At 38.8% G+C, this 26729-nt stretch overlaps 1 protein-coding gene across 1 annotated transcript in view; it reads left to right on the forward strand.

Annotated features, from left to right (window-relative positions):
• LOC149287600 (nuclear receptor subfamily 6 group A member 1) overlaps positions 1-26729 on the forward strand; it is an 83896-nt gene that overhangs the window by 42537 nt on the left and 14630 nt on the right. Inside the window, exon 3 of the mRNA XM_089492642.1 lies at positions 22001-22078. Coding sequence (XP_089348768.1) covers positions 22001-22078 — 78 coding nt within the window. The remainder of the gene's footprint in view (positions 1-22000; positions 22079-26729) is intronic.

Below are 26729 nucleotides of genomic sequence, written 5' to 3' on the forward strand. Positions count from 1 at the left end.
CAACAACTAATCGATAAAATCGATTATAATCGATAATGAAAATCGTTGCCAACGAATTTCATTATCGATTAGTTGAATCGATTTTTATCGATTATAAAATGAGGGTTTTTTCAGAGCAAACGCTCTGAAAAATACCCCTCATTATATAAACCGTTTCAGTGACTCACAGCAGCAGCTCCTACTTACCAGCCCCTCCCTGTAATCACTGTGACAACTGGCCCCGCCCCTTCCTTCTCCCAGAAGGCCAGAACCACATGGCTGTGACACTCATCTAACTAATTAAAGTATAACATTAATATTTGGGCTGCTGAAAGTTAGGGGAGGTGGGGGTTAATTTAGGGGAAGTTATGGTTAATGGGGTGTTTAGGGGCAGCTATGGTTAATGGGGTGTTTAGGGGCAGCTATGGTTAATGGGGTGTTTAGGGTTAATTTAGGGGCAGTTATGGTTAATGGGGTGTTTAGGGTTAATATAGGAGCAGCTGTGGTTAATGGGGTGTTTGGGGTTAATTTGAGGCAGTTGTGGTTAATGGGGTGTTTAGGGTTAATTTAGGGGCTGTTGTGGTTGATGGGGCTCTTTAGGGGATGCTGTGGTTAATTGGGTGTTTAGGGTTAATTTAGGGTAGTTGTGTTTGATGGGGTATTTAGAGTTAATTTAGGGGTAGTTATGGTTAATGGGGTGTTTAGTGTTAATTTAATGATGAGGACTGAGGGTTAATTTAATAAAGTTAACTTAAGGCGCAGTTAGAGGTAAAGGGGGGCAAACTAAGGGGAATCTAAATCCTGGGGGCAGTGAAGATTAACCCAGTACTTATTTATAAAAGTATGGTGTCAGTGTGATGCGAACAGGTCTGTGACTCTGAGGGGACTATGAGATATCTGGGGGTATACGGCATATCTGGGGAGGATGGAGTGACATATCTGGGGGTATAAGGCTATACGATATATAAGGCATATGTGGGGAGGGCAGCGTGGCATGTCTGGGAGGCAGTGTGGCATGTCTGGGGAGGATGGAGTGGTGTATCAGGGGGTATAAGGCGTATCAGGCACAGTGGCATATGTGGGGGTAGAGTGGAGTGGAATATGTGGGAGGCAGCGTGGCATATGTGGGAGGCAGCGTGGAGTGGTATATGTGGGAGGCAGCGTGGAGTGGAATATGTGGGAGGCAGCGTGGCATATGTGGGAGGCAGCGTGGTATATGTGGGAGGCAGCATGGAGTGGAATATGTGGGAGGCAGCGTGGAGTGGCACATGTGGGAGGCAGCGTGGTATATGTGGGAGGCAGCGTGGAGTGGCATGTCTGGGAGGCAGCGTGGCAAGCCTGGGCTCAAATGTGCATGTGGGAGGCAGCGTGGCATATGTGGGAGGCAGCGTGGCATATGTGGGAGGCAGGGTGGAGTGGAATATGTGGGAGGCAGCGTGGAGTGGTATATGTGGGAGGCAGCGTGGAGTGGTATATGTGGGAGGCAGCGTGGAGTGGTATATGTGGGAGGCAGCGTGGAGTGGCATATGTGGGAGGCAGCGTGGAGTGGCATATGTGGGAGGCAGCGTGGAGTGGCATATGTGGGAGGCAGCGTGGAGTGGCATATGTGGGAGGCAGCGTGGAGTGGTATATGTGGGAGGCAGCGTGGAGTGGTATATGTGGGAGGCAGTGTGGAGTGGCATATGTGGGAGGCAGTGTGGAGTGGCATGTCTGGGAGGCAGCGTGGCAAGCCTGTGCTCAAATGTGCATAAATTGGGGGGGCTGGTTGGGAAATAAAGACAAGAAATGCATTTTATCAGGTTTTTTTTTATTCTGCGTTTGTATTTAACATCATTTGTTTATTAAATTATTTTAAATAAATGAAAAATGTACATTCATTTTTTTTATCCGATTAATCGAAAAAATAATCGGCCAACTAATCGATTGTGAAAATAATCGTTAGTTGCAGCCCTAGTTGATATTAATATTTTTTAGGAAAAAAATATATTTTTAAACTTATGTACTCAAAAAGCCCTGTTTGTCCCTTTTTCACAATAGTTATTCCTACTATAGTTTAAAAGATAAATCATCTAGTCCTTTGGAAATCTGAAAGACTCGTCATAGGAGCAGCACAAAATAATAACATAAAATGAACTGTTAGCCTCAATGGCCACTCCGGGGTGTTTTATATTGTGTATCAACAATGTTGGCTTAAGCAGAAGGACATTTTCATGATCTAAGCATCTAAGCATGGATTCCCTTTAACATACTAAGTAAAATTAGTTAATACTTAACCTTTCAGAAATGAATCATATTGAAGTTGTCTTTGGAAGTTATACAAAGACCCAGATTATGAATTTCGAGGTACTAAATAAAATCTGCATCTCAGGTGATTTTGGGAATTTCATGTCTAGGTGTGAAGAGATGTCAGGGGGATGAGAGGCAACTATCAGCTAAGTGAAAAGGGCTTTGAACCAGCGCCATCAGGGGAAGGAATGATAAAGCAGATTATGGTGGTCTTTACTGTGCTTGTGTATAGGAACGCCAATGGGAGAGAGGGTTTCTCCAATACTGTGAGGTTCTGCATTGTCATATTCTAACGAGAAACTTTTTTGGATCAGGAACCGTTCAAGATGCATACATCAAGTTGGTTATAACAATCACAAAAATATAAGATCCTGGTATTTTAATTAAGACAAATTCTAAAGGGCAAATTGTAGCTATTGTGCCTATGTGTGATTATTTTCGCTCTTTTTGTTTGATTCTTAATCGATTTTCAGCCATAATTCTTTTTTTTACTGTAGACCTTTTTTTGTCGGTCTCCTGCTGTTTCTGAATATTAGAAATTCCTTGTGAAGATTCTCAGGTCTTGAGTACTTAACCCTTTCCCACCAAGGCACACTGGGGTTTAACTCTACGAAGAGATAAGCGCTTTCAGTCTCTTTCCTAACCCCTCTTATCTCCATGTTATTCTTTATGGGAAAACCTAGACTCCCAAAGTAGGTCACAGTGCATTTATCTGCTTGAAACACAAAGAGAAGCTTTGATTGCTTTGCAGGGTCAGAACTCAAGATCCTTGGTGAAATATCTATGCTGGGAAGATGTAAAGTCACAGAATTTCTCCAGGCCTCTCACATCAGCCTTGTGTACCTGGCGTCTGCAACTTTTTATTTCATTTATAAAGTCCTGCTCTTTGTGAGAAAACTAATTTATTGAGTATATCTGGGATCTGTGAGTTGACCATACTGTTTGATGCTACCAATTATATACCTATCCTTCAACATGTTATCGTTAATGTTATCTGATACCATCAATGGCTTTCATACTCGGGTGATTTGGAAAAGAAAACAAAAAAACCCCTAAAAGGTACATAATAAAATTTCTGATTTTCTTTTTTGGGCAGTCATGATAACTATATATTAGATTGTTGTAGTCTTTGTGACTTGATCTCACATTCCCTTTTGCCAAGCGTATACTATTTTTCTTGTATTTGCAATAGTAAAGCTTTCCAGCAGTTGGGCTGACCTCCTGGAATCTTCCGGTAATAGACAGATACGTTTGCAATCACATATAGGCAGATTGAAGTGTATTTGAGTCCCTCGTCCAGCTCAACTAAAGATGGGTATAGAATAAAAAAAAAGAACGTTTGCTTTCTGAAATATCTGTAATTACTAATATTAAGAATATAGCCTAGAGTGCACGTCATCTGCCTGAGCGGGTCCTATAACTCTCTTAGATTGTCAGCTCCTGTGAGCAGGGCCTTCCTCACCCCATGTTTCTGTAAATCAAATTGCTATGTTGTAATTACTATTTGTAATGTCCTATTTTACCCATTGTACAGCGCTGCGGAATATGATGTCGCTATATATAATAATCAATAATCCATCACTGAGCAGCTTCCCTTTGTGTAACAGAGATGTATTTATTGTGCCACAAGGAATTGGATGCAGGCAGTCAAACCTCATTCACAAATAAAAATGCTGCGTTTTCCACCCAGTGCTGGGCAGATTAGTGTGGATTAGGGTAAAACAAATGGACCTTGCTGAGATGGGAGATTAATATGCTAAACTGTCAGAGCCTGTCCACTCTCCTCTTGTTTCTACCACAAGAGTATTTATCTTAAGTAGATGATAAATCTGGATGGTACTGTACCAGCCATGAACTCTTCAACTGAACCAATCGACCTACATATCCATACGGAACCTGTTATTTAATACGTATCCAGTTTTGCACCGTGTCTTTGTCTATACTGCTGGCATATAAATGGCTTTTTCTAATATAAATACCAGCGTTTTACCAATTGAGAAAGAGATTAGACTTCGTAGCAAAAACATATTCATATATTGAGAACATGACAAATACTGCCAGACTGATTCAACAAGAATTCTATTTCTCGACGCGTTACTTATTCTATTTTGTACAAAAAAAATGACGAAACAACAAATGTCATCGGTTTCTTGAACATAACCTTACTGTTCATGGATCTCCATACAAGGGGCAGCCTTGTGTAAGGGTCCTACGTTTTTTTTTTTTTTATTATTATGTATTATGAGGCAATTGTTTAGATTGTAAACTTTCATGAGCAGCAACATATTCTCCCATATTTGTTTTTGTTGTTATGTGATAACATATTCCACAGCGGAGTTTAATTTCAATATAGGATGGTTCCCTTATTCATGTGGCACATATGGCCGGAGGGTAGTTGCTATGCAATGCATGCTCTTCCTGTCCCTCGCTGAAAGTGATAAGTATTAAGGTTATGTATATGATTGTATACCATGGATAATAATTTCCAGGACTTCCAAAGAGAGTCATGAGTCATGAAGCAACCCTCTCAGTCCTGAATGTACAGGGAAAGGCTGCACCTTGCAAGCCCATGCTACCAACTAGCCTGGTAGTAGAGCGACCCAAATCACATTTGGCAATGTTCACTAAAGGGAGCGCTAATAGAAGAGTTTGCAGGAAAGTTGTGTTTCATCTCTTTGACTTCATTATACATTATGACGAGCCAACCCCAGTCAGCTAGGCCTGTAGGAAGATCTTCTCTGGCCCTGTATAATGCATAGTCAAATGAGTAAAGGTTCTTGAATATACCCCAAAGTCCTGTCCAATATACTATAATCAAACCAAAATGAGGAAAGGAATCAGAAATGGATTATATGCTTTCTAAACACACAAAAATGTTTCTGATAATGGTCGCAGATGTTCAAATCCTGGCAGCCTGCCCCAAACATAAAACACTTGTACAGAATATTGCCTCAATCAGTTATTTATGAGGTCCCTCGCTACAATCAAATCATTCTCCAATCAAATCATTCCAAGCAGCCTCCTCGCTTTCTGTCTCATTCCCTCCTCACGTTCTGTCTCATTCCCTCCTCACGTTCTGTCTCATTCCCTCCTCACGTTCTGTCTCATTCCCTCCTCACGTTCTGTCTCATTCCCTCCTCACGTTCTGTCTCATTCTCTCCTCACTTTCTGTCTCATTCCCTCCTCACTTTCTGCGTCATTTCTCCTTACTTTCTGTCTCGTTCCCCCTCAACCCTTCCAATAGACTGTAAGCTTCGAATAACAGGGCCCTTTCTTTCTTTCTTTCTTGTCAATTTTTCAGTCTTCTGTGGTAATATTTGTACAAATTTGCTGGTGTTCTAAATCTAATATTCTATATAATTTTATAATTCTGATTATTTTCTATATAAAAAGTAGTAATGTAAAATTGATCAATTGCTGATTTGTAAAGACAGGATCAAAAAAGAATTTATGAGACCACTAGTGGCATGCAATCAACCGAGTAGAATGTTCTCGAATGTAAGTTAAGATAAAAGTCCTTGGGTAAGTTTTTACCACATACTTCATGTTCTGACAAAACCTTCGCTGGCAAGAAAGGTTATAGAAGGCAAAAAAGCAGCAAAAGAGGTTATGTCAGGGAGTAATTGGAGCAGCAGAAATGGTTTGTGCAGCCTTGTTGAGGGCTGTTATTTCTGTAGGCAATGAGTGGGGAAGGTGTTGATGCAAACTGACAGATCTAGAGCAACAATGTACCCGCAGCGAGCAGGAAACAAGATCCGTCCGACCAATAGCGGCGTTCAGAGCTCAAGGACTGATGTAACACGGTGCGACCTGTGGGGAGATGAGCAATGGAACTGAAGCGAAAGCCTGTAACAACCTGGAATATGCGAATCGTGTTTATTGTTTCTGGCAGGATTTTAGGGTGATGAGGGGGAAGTCCTCAATTTAGTTGATTAGGCAACCTTTCTATGTAGCGACTATGAGAAATATACTAATGATCCAAGCATTTTATTTAGGGAGACTATTTTATAAGAAGTGTCAGTGCAGCAGTTGTTTGCCGCAAAGCAAAGACCTTATCATTCAGTGAAGTGCAGGGGGACAATGCAATGAAGAATAACCGAGGGATCGCAAACTATAATAATGTAGAGATTTGCTAATGAGGCCATCAACAGAAGAAGCGGAAGCTCTGCCTTTGCTTCAAGAGACTCTTCTAAGGTCGATTGTCTCCCCAAAAACTTGAGCAGATCTCCGCTTTGTCACACTAGTTTATGACCTGGTTTATGGGGATCCTCTAAAGAGAATACTCACTTTTGATCCGTCAGACATCATTGTGAAGTACGACACTAGCAATCTCTCCCAAAGCATAAATCATTTGAAGTCAAAGCTACATCACTACTACTTCTAAAGCCACTTTTTCCACTATGTGTGGACCATTTCTAAATGTTCTGCATTTTCTATGAATTTGCATAGAAAATGTTTTATATTCTACGTCACCAAACAGACGTAGAATATCAAAGAGAATATCAGTGCAGCCCGTGGATCTTCTCTATTGAAGCTGTCTAAGACCTTTTTAAGCAAAGTTAAGGGCCAAACAGATGATTACATTTTAGATAAGACAGCCCAGAGCCCCTGTGGGAAAACCCATGGTAAAGAGTTGTGTTTCCCCATCTAAGTCTGTATCTTTGCCTCAAAAAAGCATCTGCTTATTTTCACTCCTTTCTCTTTGCCGTTAAATCCTTTCTCTGTCTCGGTATCGGACAGACCACATCCAAAGCAAAGACTGTTTTTACAAATGAAATCCCCTAGACATGCAGATATGCTGGTATTTAAACAAGGATCATGTTACATGTGTAGATTTTCTCTCCCCCCTCCCCCACAGCTTTCTTTTGAAACCGTATATTTCGCAATTGTTTAAAAAAAAAATTAAAAAAAATCTGATATTAAGATGCATCACACAAAGTGATCAAGTCATTAAATTCTGATGAAACTTTTGGGTGTTAATATTTTATTGAAAGTCTAGCAAGGAAAAGCAAAAATTTTATTTATTTTCTGAAACGTCTCACTCGCTCCATTAAAAAATATTGTTTTAGAAAACCATTGATCTTTCATTTTAAATAAGAAATTCTGTGTTTTGAGTTACCACCCTCAAAGGAACTGCAAATATGTCGAACACATGGGAAAATACAAATTAAATATTCAAGAAGAAATCCGGAATCAGATAGATTTGTCATAAAGGGTATGTAGGACTGCCTGACATTGTGTGATACACGTTACAGTGTTACATACGTCGCGTGATACACATTACATGCAGCGTGTGATACGCTTTACATACACAAAAGACAAGTCATTTCTAAATTAAAAACATATTTGTTAATTCAAAGTATTTTTTTGTAAGTTTTTTTAATGTTTCTATTCTTCTAATTTGATTATCTGCATACCACCTATCCCCTTTTGCTGCGGCAGGGTAGAAAGCTTTCGGAGAACTGTATGCACACTAAGAGAGTCGGTCGGGTCCATTTAATCTGAGAACGCATTTATATTACAACTGATTTATATAGCGCCATCATATCAAACATACATACACAGTATAAATAAAGTGTGTATGTATGTATATAGTCTCAATAAAACAATAGTCTTTATATATATATATATATATATATATATATATATATATATATATATATATATATATATATAGTAGAGGTTGTAGCCGTATTAGTCCAGTGGTGTCAATATCAATATCTCCCTTTCTCAAGTCTAAAACATTTCTCTTGAAATTGAAATTGAGAAATGTTTTAGACTTGAGAAGCTTGTCATTCCAAAATTCTGTTAGTCCAATAAAAAAGGTATTATCACAAGATACTTATTCCATCTGTTATTTGATTTTATATATATATATATATATATATATATATATATTTATTTATTTATTTATTTATTTATTTATTTTTTATGTCTGGATTGGGTTCCAGATATCATATAAAACTTGTAACATATATAAATAATATTATCATATTTATTATTATTTATTGTTCTATTGTTTTATTTATACAGCTTAAGCAATTTCTGCAGTGCTTCATACAATACATATATTCTAAAGTTATTACAAAACTAGAATTGGCAGACGCATAAGACAAACCGATACGTTACGTAAAGAGGGCCCTGCATTTCATCATATGAACATTTTGAAAAATCATACCTCTCAAAATCACACCAAATGCCTGCTTCTGGGTAGTTCCTTAATCTCCAAAAGTATTGCAGCGCACAGGAGGAGGTTGGTTAAAAATCCCAATAATGGAAAAAAAAAAAAAAACTGATAGAAAAAATGACACCCTGAAAGAAATTTTACATTTATCAAGTTCAAAAACAGACTGTACATTGTTTATTTCACTTAAATGATTCATCAAGGTTCCCAACTCATTAACTGGTTTTGTATATTTATTTAACTTATGCTACAACATGTTTTTTTTCATAATGAGCTCCATAGGTTAAAATATATTGTAATGATATGTCTCTATGTATGTGTATATATTTAAATTCATATAATATATATAATATTATATAATATATAATATCAAATATATATACACACAAATGTGCATGGAAATTCTAAATATCTGGTTTCTTGAAAAAGCAAAATCAGAGGCTTTTAACCTCTAACCCATATTCCCTTTAAATAACCCATGTGGTTAGCTTGCTGAGGTAGGCCTGGGTGGAAGATGTTATTGTATGCACTGGTGTGTGCTAACATGATATGTTAAATGAGCCATTTAGTGCAGCCTGTACTGAAGGGCAAGCATTTTTGTAGTGTGTGAGCGTGTGTGTGTGAGCGTGTGTGTTCATGTGGATTTGCACATTTAATTCATATGGTGTGCTGGAGATATGTGATTCTATATGGGAGATCAGCAGACTAAATATGGTCCCAAGATTTTTGTGTAACCCTCACGTCTACCCCTCTCCCACCTTTAAAAAGCTGCGATTGTTCTGCAATTCACCGCCAGAGGAAACTGTTGCCAGCCTCGTGCAAATTCAATTAGCTTACGACAGCTTGTTGCAATTTTGGGATTTCTACATCAGCCATTTTCCAACAGGAGGTTGGCAGGAAGGAACCATGCTACAGCAGGAAAGGACTTAAACACAACCCTCGCTGCTAAATGCTTGTAGCAATCCTTTAATTGAACCATAAGAAATGTTCCAATCTTTGGCTGATCCTCAGAATAGCCAACTTAAATTATATATATATATATATATATAATTTGCTTGATTATAAGACGGCCCTGATTACAAGACAACCCCCCCAAAATCTGAATATTAATTTAGGAAAAAAAGAAAAAGCCTGAATATAAGACGATCCTATAGGAAAAAAGTTTTGCTAGTAAATGTTAATTCATGTAATCTATTTTTTCATATTTAATAAAAGCTATGATTGAGAAAAATATTTTTTTGTTTTTATTTCCTTTTATTTGCCAACCTGCCCCCCTAGTTATGCCGTAGACCCTCCTATATGCCACTCTGCCCCATTATATGCCTTTTAACCCCCTATATGCCACTCTGCCTCCAGAAATGCCTTATACCCCCCTATATGCCACTAAGGCAACCTCCGCTGCTGCTCGCGCTTTCGCCGGTGCTCTGTGATAGACACCCGGTGTAAGTGCCAGCAGTAGCTGAGGTTACCAGACAGGAGGATCCAGGTCCCCTGCAGCGCTGCGGGGGATCTGGATCATAGTCTCATAGTCTGACCTCTGTTTGAGGTCTGATTATAAGAAGACCTCAATTATAAGACGAGGGGTATTTGCTCTGAAAAAAAACATGTCTTATAATCGAGCAAATACGGTATATATGTATATTTTACAATAGCAAATGCCACAAATAATTGACTGGCCTGCATGTCTTTCTGCACAAAATTAAGCAGAAAACAAAAACTGTCTGCACTTCTCACCCTAATAAAGTTGGCAACAAATATATAAACATAATATAAATGAGAGGTTTTGGTTATATGAATTGGCCAAAGCATAATTAAGCTCACCCGCCACGTCAAGGCACACTCTCAATAGGGTGAGAACCTACTACATAGTGGGCACACAAAGCAGTTTTATACTGCTACCAAAACCTTATTAATGTGTTGGGGGAGGTGCAATTAAACCTCCTCCCATTTAACCCCTGGACAGCAAGCTGCAACCAGACTGATGAGGAGCCAACAACCTCAAATATGTGTAAACAGGGAAAAGAAAAAATGTCAGTGCGCTAAGCTAGTCTCAGGCTCAAATAATACAAATGTATAATACGAGGCCTCGTATTACACATTTGTATTACCGTATTTGCTTGATTATAAGACGAGGTTTTTTTCAGAGCAAATGCTCTGAAAAATACCCGTCTTCTAATCGGGGTCGTCTTCTAATCAGACCTCAAATAGAGGTCTGATTATGAGACTAAGATCCAGATCCCCCGCACCACTGCAGGGGACCTGGATCCTCCTGTCTCTCCCCCCCCCACTTACCGTTGCTTCCTGCTGTATTGCCTGGGCAGCAGGTTGACGTCTACGCGATTCGCGTAGACAACGTCCGCTGCAGCCGGAAGGAGGTGTGGCTAGCAGCGGGGGTTGTCTGCGTCCGTCGCGGATACCTTCCCCGACTGTCAGAGATCAGAGTTCCCCGCACCGGTGCGGCACCAGTGCGGGGAACTCTGACCTCTGACAGCCGGGGAAGGTATCCGCGACGGACGCAGACAACCCCCGCTGCGAACTCCACCTCCTTCCGGCAGCAGGAAATTGGAAGCACCGGTAAGCGTGTGTGCGTGTGTGTGTGTGTGCGTGTGTGTGTGTTAAATGGGGGCATAGGGCATTTCTGGAATGCCTTATACCCCTATATGCCACTCTGGCACTTAGGGGGTTAAAAGGCATATTATGGGGCAGAGTGGCATATAGGGAGGTATAAGGCATTTCAGGAGGCAGAGTGGCGTTAAGGGGGCATTTAATAGAGCACTCTGCCTCCTGAAATGCCTTATACCTCCCTATATGCCACTCTGCCCCATAATATGCATTTTAACCCCCTAAATGCCAGAATGGGATATAGGGGTATAAGGCATTTCTGGAGGCAGAGTGGCACATAGGGGGTCAAAAGGCATACCATGGGGCACAGTGTCATATAGAGGGTTAAAAGGCATATCATGGGCCACAGTGCCATATTGGTGTGGCAAGCCTGGGGGCAGATGTGCGTAACTGGGGGACAGGTTGGAAAATACAAGGAAATAAAAACAAAAAAAATATTTTTCTCAATCATAGCTTTTATTTAAAAAAAATAGTTAATGAATTAACATTTACTGGTAAAACTTTTTTCCTTTAGGGTCGTCTTATATTCAGGCTTTTTCTTTTTTTCCTAAGTTAATATTCAGATTTTGGGGGGTCGTCTTATAATCGAGCAAATACGGTATTTGAGCCTGTGACTAGCTTAGCGCACCGACATTTTTTCTTTTCCCTGTTTGCACAAAATTAAGCAGGAATTAACTTTTGTTAAAAAAACTAAACAAAAACAAATGTGTTGTTCAAATGATTTCTCCATGTTAAAATCTCAACTATGATAAAAACAGATCAGATATTATCTTAATGTCTTTTTTTAATTTTATTTTAACAATGACCTTTCAGTCTTTATAGATATATATATATATATATATATATATATATATATATATATATATATCCAACCACTTACACAGTTTATAATGCCTATATTCCAAGGGTATGAGAAAAGTAGAATTGACAGACTAGGTAAAACAAACTGATACATTGGGTAAAGAGGGCCCTGCTCACAAGTTTATAATCCTAGATGGAAATCTTATATCACTCAGATGTATGTTCAAAGTATGACAGCACTATATAAAACAATAACAAATAATAATAATAACACTAGTAATACATGGGTTCTCAGACCCTACCCAAATTTTTATGAATCTATTGTAAAGAGCAATAACTAGGATATTGTCTTTAGTGGAGCAAGCAGTGTGGTAAATGCTGCCCTCTGGTGGCACATCATGGAACTTTAATTTGGTTGTGCAAAAGTCAACTAGAGAAAGGTAATTTGGTTTTATGTTTTTTACTTCTCTGAACAACCCCATAAATGCAGCATTTTAGGCTTTTGAGTATTGAGAAGAAACAATAGGGATCAAAACACAATGAAAATTATTAAATAAACAGGGTTTCTCAAGTTTTGTTCTCAATCTGAAACTGAAGCTGGCTTTAATTACCATTGCTTTCCATCAAACAATAAATCAGTGGCCATACTATGCTTATTACTTTTTCTGTGAATGATAAATGTTTGAGTTTAAATAGTTTGTTCTTTCATTCCACACTTTGCCTTTTTCTTTTAGTTATTGTATACAATACCTAGTGAAAGTATGAAAGAATATGACATATTAACAAAGGTGACTTACAGGCTTTGAAAGATGCAGAGTTCTGGCTCCCTCTGGCTGGAATGACAATTAGGTGCATCCTTCATTCTCCCTGGAAACTAGTCTGACAAAGGGGCAATCTTTAATGATTCCTTCTGAGCAAATGTCCATCTTGCTCATTGAATAAGAAGGTGCTGGTTTCAGTTATGTATAGAGCAGAGGTGTGCATCCATAGCCTTATCACCTGGTCTCAATTTAGTTTAAATTAATTTACTGTACCAGCCTCTACCATCTCTGATGACTATGTTCCACTTATCTACTACCTTCTAAGTAACATTTTCTTGTATTACATGTAAGCCTTTGACCCGCCTGGTTTTAAATCATCACCTCTTGTTATAACATTTCTCATGCTTTGAAATAAATGTCCCTTCTGTACATTAAATCCCTTTATATATTTAAACGTTTCTATCACGTCTCCTCTGTCTTTTCTCTCCTCCAAGCTATACATATTACATGTTCCTGATACTTTTATCCTGCAAGAAATGTACCAGCCTGCCAGGGAGATCCACTCGTTTCTAATGTATTTTATGGGCTAATAGAAGGCACTTCGATGATCAGTTTAAGTCCCACAGGCAATCATTCAGTTATGCTTATTAATATGTCCCTCACTCGCTCATGTTCTCATGTTCTGAAGCGTGATAAGGAGTACACACAAACCTCTTCATGGGCTGCAACAAAAAACACATAACTATAATCCTTGCTAGATTGTCTTTAAAATCAACCAGGTTGTGAGCCTGTGGTTAAAAATCAGGTTTGGTTCTTCTTATGTCATAACCATTGTGCCTACAGCATTAAGAGCAATGCTGCACGTCATCATGTTTCAAAGCATTGGTATCATATGATATTGTTCTCCTTTTGTCACACGGACTCTTGCTGACCAATAGATGGGTTAATGAAATGCTTCAGAATTTGGCTTGGCCAGTTTTTCAGCTTTCTCTAGTGAGCTTAGGTCTCTAGTTTGTGAATCGTGTAATTGCCCTGGGGCGAGAAATACAGTAAAGATGTCCTGATTAACCAAAGAGCTTTGCTGGATGAGTAACTCAAGAGTGGGGGCAGAGGCGGTTTCTCCTTAAAGGGATGGGTTACTGTATACATTAAACCTATACATTAAACTCCCGGTACCAGTTCATGTGACCTTACAAGCAATCTGTGAGATAAATATAGGATTAGCAGAGTCCAACACATCACTAGATTGTAAGCTTGCGAGCCGGGCTCTCTCCACCTAATGTATCGGTTTGTCTTATTCTGTCAATTCTCGTCTTGTCATACCCCTTGAATATATGTATTGTATGGAGCGCTGCGTAAATTGTTGGCGCTATATAAATAAAAGATAATAATAATAATAATAATACTGTTCTCCCTCTGCAGGGAAAGGGGGTTGTTATTACACTAATGGATCCCAAATCTACATCCTTTGGTTAGCCATGTCCTGGCTAAGAGTTAGAATATTTTCAGGAAACCGTTAAATTGGTAAAAATGACATGTGGTACATTAGCAAAAACATTAGCAATTAAACGCACGAATAGTTTCGTTCTACACTTTAATAATTGTATCAACTTTTTATGTATCAAGTACAGATGTTGATTATTATTTATTTGATTTTATAGCAATAATTGCTTTTTTCTGAAAATTTCTTATTTTTCAATTTATGATAAATAAAGGTTTATAAAACACATATCTAGATTATTTGATATATGCTATTTGAAAAATAATACTGGTTTTGTGCGTCCAGAGATAAACATGAATGACAAGAGTAATGGCTTCGTAATCTACCCAAATTTACTAAACTGTAGCCAATCCAGGAATACCTATAATTGAAAAAACGAAACGGCTTCAAACATAAGAACTTTGATAAAGTAAAATCTGTAAACTAACTTCGCAAAGTATTTTACGTACCATTTGGGGGCTAAATCTAAATTTAAAAAAGCCCATGATCGCTTACCTTCACATGCCATGGTGTAGGCAAAGAAGTTATTTTCTCCCAGTGCCTTTTGTTTTAAAGGAGAGTAGAATCTGCATGAATCCATTTCAGATTCTAAAACGCACTTTGTCTCTGTCATTATAATCCAGATGCCTCCCAAGCGCTCACAGACACCACAAAGGGGATCTGTGCACAGTAAGAATTTATGCATTTGAATAAAGGACATTAGGATAAAAATGCATCAAATAATTGAATGGTCTGAATATTCAGGATTTAAGCAGGGGTTAAATGCTTTAACCCTTTGCCTGTTGGGTGGTATGCAATACCGATTGCAAGCTTTTTTTGTGTTTATCCCAAATATGTAATTGTGTTTTAAAGATTTGACATTATTTTGGTGTTATATAGGATAAAGCAATCCAATTAGTTTTCTATGATCATTCCTTAAGAGGGAGAGAAATCCCCAGGAGCCCTAAATCATTAGGAGAGCTTAATGGGGGAGGGGAGGTGATCCTCCTTAGGAATCAACTGGACCACCAGGGATAAGACATTACTAACCTAATTCCAGTTTCCTTTACTAGCAAAAAAGTAATGTGGTTAGTATTAGTCGTCAACAGGGTACCAGAATACCAAAATGGGGCCACCGTGAACCTTTGTGCCTGTTCTGTTGGATATGTTTCACAACCAAGATGATGTTTGATTATGCAGAATACATATATATTGAAGACTCTATTAATCCCTTAAAAACTCATTTTAGACAGTAGGATATTTTTATATATCTCATCTTCACCACCCCACATTTTCCCTTTTTTATCGCCGATATTTCATGATTATCTACTAGCATCTATCTTTTTAAATTAAATGTAGAATGTTCTAAAGCATGATGATGTCATAGTAAACACATCTTTTTTCCCAAGTCATTTAGAGAAAACAATAAGTTAAAAATGTATTTATTAAATCAGTTATACATGGAGTGTCAGTCACCAATACATACAGTCTGATTTCCTTAAAAAAAACACGCGGGAGGTGTGATTTAGGGTTTTTTGTATGTGTTTGTGTACCGTGCTGGAATCAAAATGTCTTTGGTCTGGTTCTGCATATGTTGACCACACAAAAGGCTTAAAGTGATGCAAAAGAACACAAGCAGCCACATTAATAAAAAGTGAGTCAATAAAAGAACTAACTGTTAAGCAATCTCCATGAACGTCCACTTGGCTGCTCTGATGTTTTTTCCCAGATATAGCATTTTTTCCCCCAGAATTTCTCTTTATAAATATTATCCTGCCTGTAAAACAGATTATGGTGTAATTCCCCTTTCCAACCTCTTGCCTGCTTAGTTTAGCTTCTGTAGTTATATCAGGTCCTGTCACACTTAACAGCTGTAATCTCACGTGGGCAAACATGGCCAGTCAGACCAAACGCTAGTGTTTATATCTCTTGCATAAAAATAGAATGCGCTCCATAGAGCCCACCTGACCCCTTCACTCCTTAATTGTATACAGACAGCTGCTTGTGGATTATCACCTCTCATAAGTCTATGTGACAACCCTCTTCTCCTTTAACCTTTTTGTCCAATGTGCATATGTGAAATGATGTAGGGCTTCAAGCTGCCCAGTGTACTCCATCCATAATGCCTGTTTTAGAATATTTTTACAAGGTAACTAGATGTTAGACTCATGTTTTCAGTTAATAGGGACAATATTTTTACTCTTTTCCCCTTTAAGTTATCAAAAAGTTGAATGCATGAGAACACAGAGCTGCTTCTTCTCCCAGACATGGAGGAGCAGGTGGGTCCTTTAAGTCAGCTGTCCATGAAATGGTCCATGTGGATCTATACTGATTGCTAAAATCCACATCTTGTGACATTGTCCCAATTGGCATTCTGGGAAATTTCCATTCAAAATTCCTCAGTAGTACAGTATTATTTATCATTTGTTTTGCATAGCTCCATCATATTCCATAGTGCTGTACAACACGACCACCCACACTCAAAAATGTATGATGATGTCACGGACCTCAAAACAAGATCATAAACATCGCTTTTTTTGTGTTTAAAGATCTTCAAATAATGCCTTCATAATTGCACAACATAATTGCATCATAATGATGTCACAAAGAAAAAACAAAATCCTAACATCTGCTATCATGCATTTCTGATGTTTATGTTGGAAAGGCTTTTTCCGGGACATCAGTGAATATATAGCCCTGCCAGCATATAATGACAACTTCATCTAGAGGATGAATAGTGTTGCAAATCCAGTGGCTCCTGTTGAAGCCTAATCCCCCCCATTGTAGTAACTGTAAGCCTGACATTAGTTGTCAATACCTTAGTTCTAAATGAGGAAACAAATATCGCCTGAGTTTGGGAGTATGGGTATTCGTTGGAAACCTGTTCTACTTGAAAATTCTCTTTTTATGATATAGCGACAACAAATTACACAGCACGTCTTACAATACGTACATCCAAGGGATGTGACAAAACTAGAATTGAAATTAAGACTAAACAACACATGAGGGAAAGAAGACCCTGCTTGAAAGCTTATACTCTCTCCAAGCTTAGTTATATATTTATGACTTTTTATGTTACCAGCAGTCAAGCAACCAGAGAACGTAATGTGTACAGTGACAAGGGGGACCTCTGGAAAAACAGAAATGCGTTTATTAATGCCCAAAATTGGGACCAGACTGGCCAGGCACAAATATTTTTTATTTAATTTATTTATTTATTGGGATTTCTTTAGTGCAAATTTTTATGCTTGTATCTACCTTCCTTTACAGAGTTTTTCGTGTTATGTATTTTTTGTTTTGTTATATATTTGTTTTTTATCGTTTCCACTGCAGTCTTCACTTCCTACTCAGGAAGTCTGCAGTGCAAAGGAAATGGTGTCCCCCCCATTGACTTGCTTAAAAAAGCAACAATCTTATTTTTTTAATTTAGTGTATACGAGTTATTATAAGTCTTATAAGAGGTTAATTTGAATACAAGGTATATGCCAGTATTTAATGTTCTTGTTCTGCGATATAGTGTTCACTAGTTTTTGTGCCGCCTTCCTTTTCGATTTTAGATCTACTTGTTGTACTGAAGAAATCAAAATGTCAAGATCACTAGTTATTTCTGACATTTTCATGGAACCTAAGTGGGTTTGTGAGATGAACTTGAAGCGTTAACCCGAGACACTAGCAACTGATGCAAACAGTAAACACGCAAACACAAACACACAACAATTGGTTAATTTGCATAATGGCTTTTTGTTATAGATACGCAAATTCCTGTCCTACTCTTTTTCTTTTTTTTTTCCTTTGTCACAATAGGCGATTACATTAAAGGGTCCATTTGCATTGTCCAAACTGTGAAGGGGCGTTATGAGTAATCTCTGGCAGTGAAAGAGTTACATTTCCAAAAATCCGAATCCAATATGAGTGATTAGAGCTGTGTTTAGCTCTTTTCTGGGAATTCAGTAACACAGATGTCTGGTTCCTTTTGTACTATAAGTCATGATAAAAGTAGTATAAACACATTTTCTTTTCACCAAACTGATGAAAAGTTGACCTGGTCAAGATACATGACATTTGTTTTGTTTTACACTATAGAACTTGATGAACTTTTGGCAGGGGTGTATTTATTACCCCTGTGACTGAATGCTCTTGATCTCAGGACCCTCCTCAGCCTCCAGCAGAGCCCTTTCCATGTAAATGCCAAAAGCTCCTTATCTCTGAGCTCACTACTCATCAGCATAAGCACCCAATCTGCCTATCTGGTCTGCATGATGTCCAGAGATTGTAGACTTGTAAGGATGGCCAGGTAGGATCGTTCGGCCGGCGTTTCTCTGAGTGCATGAAAATTCTTCGTTATGGAAGGTAATGTGCCGACGGAGCGTTGGATTATGGCAGCCTAAGCCATGGGTCCTTTGGCATGGATGCCTGTAATTCCTGTAGGTTCGTTAATAAGGGCCTGTAATGATAGTGTCCAGTAAACTGTTATGCTAATGAGAATCTTGGTGCCTGTGATTAATCACTAAGGAATTCCAGGAGCAGTGAAAACAAAGGCCTGAAACATGTTTGTGATCTGGAATGTGAAGGACTGTTCACCAACACATCACTCATCCTTACTGTATAAGAGCCCGATTCTTATTATTGTGTCCTAGACATTAAATCTACTTCTGCACTAAGAATTTATTTTTTTTATTATACCCTTAGTAACAGTAACGAAAATAACATAAATAAAATATCTACAGTGATAACAGATAGTTATAGATAATACAGGTTTATACTGTATATGTCTAATGTAACCTATTCCCTATATAAAATGAGAAAACTCATGTATTCATTTGATGTGTGCTTTGTAAGGAATGTAGCATGATTGTGTTTATAAATGTATATTTTATATTTTTATTATATGATTATATTTCATACATATTTATATTGTTAGGAGATGGGGTTAGAAGTTTAGGCTCTCGGACATGAACTATAGTAATCCAGGGAGAATGAGGGTGATCAGTTCCACTTAGATAACCACAGGGCAATAAACCCCCCCTCCCCAGGCCACTGCTGACCTTAGGGCTTGAACTGTGTGGTCACATGACCAGATCGTAAACTGACCTGGGAGAGAGAGGGTCCCTGTCCTTTCCAGCCCTCAGACTAGATCAGGCAGCTCTAGCAACAGGAGAGTCCCCATCATGCTGCGGGGTGCATGGTAACCTGCCCAGCTCCATGGCTGCACCCGAGCACACACGTACAGGCAACAGATGGATACATGGGAAGGTATGTACCCGCTGATATACACCATCACCCAGAACGGAATAACGCGATTGTGACTCTTGGCTTCTACTGGTTTGTTCTTATAACCTGAATACAAACAGAACAAATGTTTGTGTAATAACATTTGTAATGTGTATGTGTGTGGATATGGATATGTACATATATGGTATTGATACATTTTGCTGTACTTGTATCTGCGTTTTGTATTTTTTTACCTTTTTTAAATTTTTTATTTTCTTGGGCTACATTTTAATACAGGAGCTGGCAAAACTAATCCATGTGTATTATAGCATTCTAGCAGTCTGGTGAATGCATGTACAGCGTGAACCCACTTAATATCCCAATTGAACGGTTGAAATTAGAGTTGTGCGGCAAAATGTCAAAACTCCTGTTTAAGTTGCCAGATGTTTCCAGTTCCTGAGATGTAATTTAGTTCCGAAACAAATGCAGTTGCACTTGACGGTTCCTTTTGTTTTATTTCACAATTACCCCACAGAATGCCCTATGCTGATGCAAATATCTCATTTACATGACATCTTCACCGCTTTAATCCTGCCCTGTTTAAAGATAACGGATCAACGTAAATTAGGGTTGCAAGAACAATACAATTTACACTTAACCTTGAAACCAAGGGCGGTATTAGCAATGTATAAATTTAGTAGGATGTCTTTCAAGCAGGAAAAGGCCGTGAACATCCATACACGTCACTGATATTGTTGCCACATCATTTCTCTACATGTACAAGAAAGTAAAGTTGTGTTGGAAGTGTGATGTGTATTGTAATTACCTAAATTAATTAAAATAGACACCGAATTTGATGGCAGATCCAGGCCATCTAATCATAAGTCTATACTATTAATGTAAAATTAATAATTAGTTAATTGTTACCCTTTAGGGTTAGGACAATGTATTTCAAAGCAATAGAGAAGGTCATGCTGGGTCATATGAGGGCCACTACAAATCAGGGCCATCGCTGTGAGGTTTATCTCTGTATTTATATATATTCTGAATAAGAAGAACCTTTATCTGTATATCTGTTTTCTAATCTGGAACCCTGTGCTGTAAATTGGAGATAAGCAAAGCAGAGGTTCCCTGCGGCTGGCTTTCTGCATTGTCAATAATGGCCATGACCAAAATAGCGACCCATAAGTCACATAAGCCCCCGTTGGTCAGAGCTGCCAGTGGGCAGTCGTATGTAGACAGTGATAGCCCAGCGGCATATTTTGAACATAAAATGAAACCTGTTCCATTGTACAATTTGTTAGCGATTTGTTAGGAATTGTTCTGTCCATATAGATCTATTAGCAAAAACAGGTTGGAGGTATTCCCATCCGTCAGAGGCCTGCAGTTTACATCTGCTGCTCACGTCATTTCCGAATGTCACATTTAACTACAGACAGGTGTTGTGTTTAGACATACATACATACATACACACTCACATATATATATACATGTAAACATATATATATAGTTCTGTCTACACTTTTAGATAATTACTGTCAATATGTTCTGGTCTGGAATGTCAATCATTATAGAATCTACGCATTGCTCCTCCTTAGCAAGTTCATGCCAGAATTTTTAAGATTCAGCACTCCTGGATTTTATATCTGCTGTAGGGGAGATGTTACAATGAATGCAAATAAGAATTTAATAAACCAGATACAGTGGCTATTAAGGTGACATAAATGTTAGAACAATTGTTGTAAATGTGCCTTTCTGTTGCAAAGAAATATATACATTGTTCCACTGCTTTGACACTTGTCACATTTACTGAGAAGAGATACATGGGAGATCAGTACTTTCATTTAACATATATATAAATAACAGCTACGTAAATGAAATCTCAATGTTGGTTGTTGTTATGATGACTGTACATAAAGGTGAATTTAAGACTGCTTTCTATACTATGCGAGTAGGCAACCGCCAATGAGTAGTAGAGTATTTTAATTTGAGAGGTAGATGCGCATATATATATATATATATATATATATATATTATAATGATGTACATTCATGAAACTATAGATGTATATATATCTATAATGTAATAAATACTGTACTTAGTTTCAATCGGCACACAGAATGCGTTAATCATAAGTCTTGGGGTTGATGAGGTTTTGCCAGTTTTGTTCCATTAGAACCCTGTTTTTACAATCAGTTGCTTTGGAGCAAGATCAGCGATGAAACCCCATGTTTTATTTGTTTTGCGCCTGGGTTTGTACCCGTTATGGTTCCGCGTTAAGTAATTTTTCCAACCCCTGTGTCAAAATTGTATTTTTCTTAAAAAAGAAAAAAAGTTTGAAATGACTCCTAATGTGCCACACATTCAAAAGCCCATTTTATCAAGACTTTTCCCCAAACCCTCCCCCTCTTTTTTTGTTTTAGCTAACTACTTAATGACTTTATCTGAAGGGAGCGGTCACACCATTGCCAAATTCAGCAAAGCAGCAAAATCCAGTCTTTCAGCACAGGGGTGACGGTGCAGGAAGTCCACGCTGCTGGGGGGTTGGGTTGGGTGCAGCACAGTGTGTGTTGAAGGGGGTTGGGTTGATTTCAGCATCTGTAAAGGATCAATAAGTGACAAGACCCCTTCAAGCCCTTTATGTTTACCTTTTAATTGGGTGTAATCGTTTTCCAGGGTTAAAAGAAGGTGGTTCCGGAGTCGCATTTGGACCACTTGACCGTGTTCTTCCACTTAACCCACCTACTTCAACTGGTAGGAATTGGGTGTCATAGGGATTTATTATTGGCAGTAATCTAAAAATGTTATAGTATCTCCAGTTTATGCATGATAACCAACCAACCAACCAACCCTTGTACACAGCGTAAATATTCAGTCGATCTAATTCTGTTTCCCATAATGATTTGGATCCAGTAACTCGGTGTATTTATTATGTTTGGGTCTACTATATATCTAGCCAGTGGCTAGCTACTTAAAATTTGCCTATACATCTGTAAGGTTTGACCAAGGATCTCCAACCCTTTGTAGCAGTTAAACAAACCTAAATACTGCTGATGGGTATCGGAAGATCGGAAGAAGACACCACCTTTATGTAATAACTGAAAAATGTCTTCAGCACCTTTGCCATGCGAGTAACCTAAGAGAACGAAAATAATTCAGGTCCGGGAGGAACAATTTTTGATTTAATGTATGATAAGACCGTTGACTTCTCACAAGCCTGTGTATGTGATAGTGGAGTTCCTAGGAGTGCAGGAAGTGGCGTTCTCTGCTATTTTGCAGGGTATTGTGTAAAGGGTCGAAGAGAGTGAATATGGAGATAAGAGTGTTAGCCTTGTTTTGTGAGGATTATCTTAACGCAAGGTTACTGGAACAATGGGCCATACTTATAATGACCTATTCGTAGGCAAAGCTTGACACATGATGTAATAATTATAGCACACAACAGAATGTTCCTGGACTTGGCACATACGGTGTTAAACTGAAAACCTGCTCCTGATATATTTGCATTTTGGCCAAACAAATTTCTGATTGCACATTCCTTTTTTGGGGTAAACACTTTATTTTCCCTATTATAATAATTGTCTCAAAAAGTAAAGTAATCAATAGCCTATCTTTTTAAAATGTTCATCTTGTACAGCGCTGCGGAATCTGTCGGAGCTTTATAAAAAAAGTATGATAATAATAATAATATTGAACTTTAAACTTGATAAATTGTACGGCCATTTTATTTTGCATACATTTAGTTTATCTCCTTAAATGCATAATACAAGAATTATACCTTAAATGGCTACTCAATTAGTTAATTCTAGACAATGCCTAAAATGCAGAAAACAGTGCATTCTTTAGAACAACTGCTTGCTAAGGAACCCGTAGACTGATTCTTTGGAAAATAATTAGAAATTAAGCAATGGAAATCTAGAAATCTCATTCAGCTATGCATTATGCAGGGCGTAGGGCAGCAACCTCCCTGTGGGAGAAGCATACCGGGGTTCGCTACCATTGCGTAGTTGTGTCAGTGAGTTAATATTTGCAGGTCAACTTCCCCCAACGACGTCATCGTGTAATGAGTGAATCCCATTATCTAATTATTATTATTTTATATAGCGCTCTCATATTCCGTATAGCTGTATATTAAAATATATTAATCTTTATTTTAACCCTGTAAAAAGCAATCACATTGTAGGCTTTGCTTCTACTCTTGATACTTCTGCCTAGTTTTGCCCTGCAGGTTTTTGTCATTTGAATAGGCTTATTTACTAATCGCGGCGCAGAAAGGTTTTCTGGGTAATTAAAGGTACGGACTCATTTAAGCCATGGACACAGAATGTGCGTATTTATACCGCTGATGTCACTCCAGAATATATATTGTAAGAGAACGTGGATGGAACCCTACCATGACCTTTGGAAACAATGTCCCCCTTTAATGTGCGATGGGGGGAGGGTTTACAGAGGGAGAGGCAATAAAATTCTACAGGGTTCAAGATGAGGTTGAGTTGCCAGCTTTGTGATTTTCACACACGGCAACTGTGTTTGCTTTAGCACTTGTGCTTCAGTGGGTTAGCAAGCTCTACAAATATATATATATATAAACCCCAGCTTGTGGTCACCACATGTTCCTGGTACAGTTCTAAATGTGTGTGTGGGGGGGTTTGTCAACCATTGTTGCGTGATCAGCTTTTAAACGTCTTACATGTATCCTCCTCTCAGCGATCGGCGAGGCAAGCCGCGACTACGTTTCGTAAACACTACCAAGTTACTAAGCTGCTACCCTGCTTATCGATTTCGGATGTTGGGCGATTTTTGGAGTAATAACCCAGTTATATGAATACTGTTTGAGCTCACCTGCAGCCTTTCAAGCAATGCTATCAAATTTCAAGTAAATTGCATCTAGGGTGTATAATTTTTACCCTATATCTGGACTTGATATATATAAAAATGTAATAAACTTTATAACTATACTTTGTAGTGTGTGTGTATATATATATATATATATATATATACACACACACACACACTGTATTTGCTCGATTATAAGACGACCCCCCAAATCTGAATATTAATTTAGGAAAAAAGAAAAAGCCTGAATATAGGACGACCCTATAGGAAAAAAGTTTTACCAGTAAATGTTAATTCATCTAAACTATTTTTTTTAATAAAAGCTTTGATTGAGAAAAATATTTTGGTTTTATTTCCTTCTATTTTCCAACCTGCCCCCCAGTTATGCACATCTGCCCCAGAAATGCCTTATACCCCCTATATGCCACTGTGCCCCATGATATGCCTTTTAACCCTATATGCCACTGTGCCCCATGATATGCCTTTTGACCCCCTATGTGCCACTCTGCCCCCAGAAATGCCTTATACCCCTATATGTCACTCTGGCATTAAGGGGGTTAAAAGGCATATTATGGGGCAGAGTGGCATATAGGGAGGTATAAGGCATTTCAGGAGGCAGAGTGGCGTATAGAGAGTTAGAAAGACATTTCTGGAGGCAGAGTGGCATTAAGGGGGTTAAAACGCATTTCGTAGAACACTCTGCCTCCAGAAATGCCTTATGCCCCCCATTTAACACTCCCTCGCCCCCCCCCAACTTACCGGTGCTTCTGACTCCCCTGTCATGCAGTCGGAGCAGCGTGTAGATGTCTACGTGATTAGCGTAGACAATTTACGCTGCAGCCGGAAGGAGGTGTGGCTAGCAGCAGCGGTTGTCTGCGTCCATCACGCAGCCCTCCCCCAACTGTCAGAGAGAATTCCCCACACCGGTGCCGGTGCCGCACCGGTGCGGGGAACTCTGATCTCTGACAGCCGGGGAAGGTCTGCGCGATGGACGCAGACAACCGCTGCTGCTAGCCACACCTCCTTCCGGCAGCAGCGTAAGTTGTCTACGCGAATCGCGTAGACATCTACACGCTGCTCCGGCTACACACAGCTGCGGGGGATCTGGATCTTAGTCGTCTCATAGTCAGACCTATTTGAGGTCTGATTATAAGACGACCCCGATTATAAGACGAGGGGTATTTTTCAGAGCATTTGCTCTGAAAAAAACCTCGTCTTATAATCGAGCAAATATGGTATATAAATATATATAGATAGATATAGATAGATAGATAGATTTTGTGTATGTATATAAATATAATTACAAGGTAATGTTATTTGTTTGAGGTACTTGATTTGTGAGATAATGTTTTTATTTTATTTCTTATCACATAATCCAGTACCCAGTTGCTTGAATTATTGATGTATTCGAGGCTGAAACAAGCCTATGGAGTGTGATGGTATCTCATAGAGGTTGGTAAGTTCTTGGTGCCATATGACAAAACTGGAACAATCTGGGACAAAATTTAGATGAATTTACCAGTTTGGGCCATTATCACTGTCCTCTCTTACAGGACGTTCTGTAGAAATGACTTCCCGACTGTGTCAGATCTATACGTAGCTATGGGTATAGCCCTGCACAGGGTATCTCCTGCCGCTGGCAGACGTTGGTCCTGCATACCAGTGTGTTGCACGTTACTGGGAAGAACATTTTCTTTCAAAATGCAAGCCCCAGCACTCATGTTATCTGAGATTTTGTGTGTAACGAGCTTTCTAGGATTCCGTTTGTGAGCAAGGTTCCACCGCTTTATGTGAGAGTCATACCCAAGAGGCATCGGGCCTGTCCTGCATATTGTTTTGGAAGACATCAAACATATTGATTCCTAGGAATCCTTATTTCTAGATTAGCCCTCAATACACAGAGATAACCTGTTTTGCAAGCCTCTGACGGCCATAGTTACGTTTCTTTTAGATATGTAAACATACAGCCCCGGACTTCAAGGTTAAAGGGGGTAGTTTACATACAAAAGTAAAAAAGGGCTATAGAGAGGTCAATGGTAACACAGTTCCCCTTCGACCACTAACTCTCTTATATAACACAAGGAGACCCTATTAATATGCAGAGAGAAGAGAGAGTGTGGAAATCAGTAGGGCCTTGGGAACCCTTAATAGGGTCAGCTAGAATTCCTACAGGGTCTCGTAAAAATCCGAATCCCTATGCCTTTTTGCTTCTTGTCACAAAGTTCAGCTGCCTGACTTGTCAGAATAAATTGGCCACGTAGGGGCATGCATTGGTCCAGCTGCAAACAAGTACACGCTATCCGCTATTGTTGGTGTAGCGTAATATTGCTTTTAGATATTTACTATCTATTTCCTAGAGAGCAAAAAGAATCCCGGTAGTAATAGAAAACCTCACAACATATTGGATGTGAGTCTTGAAATACCCTTTCCTTACAGTATTTGTTTGGCTTTGTACATGGCGGGGCAATGCAGTTACAGTAGATGCAGGAGTCATACGGGTATCGCAATGGAATATTTTAGCAACCACTTCTTTGTTGCTTAGTTTCTGAATTGTTTCCATGTCGTTTCA

The sequence above is a fragment of the Sceloporus occidentalis genome, unplaced genomic scaffold (genome assembly GCF_023333645.1).
Source record: "Sceloporus occidentalis isolate IW3139 unplaced genomic scaffold, rSceOcc1.0.p SCAF_58, whole genome shotgun sequence".
NCBI lineage: Eukaryota > Metazoa > Chordata > Lepidosauria > Squamata > Phrynosomatidae > Sceloporus > Sceloporus occidentalis.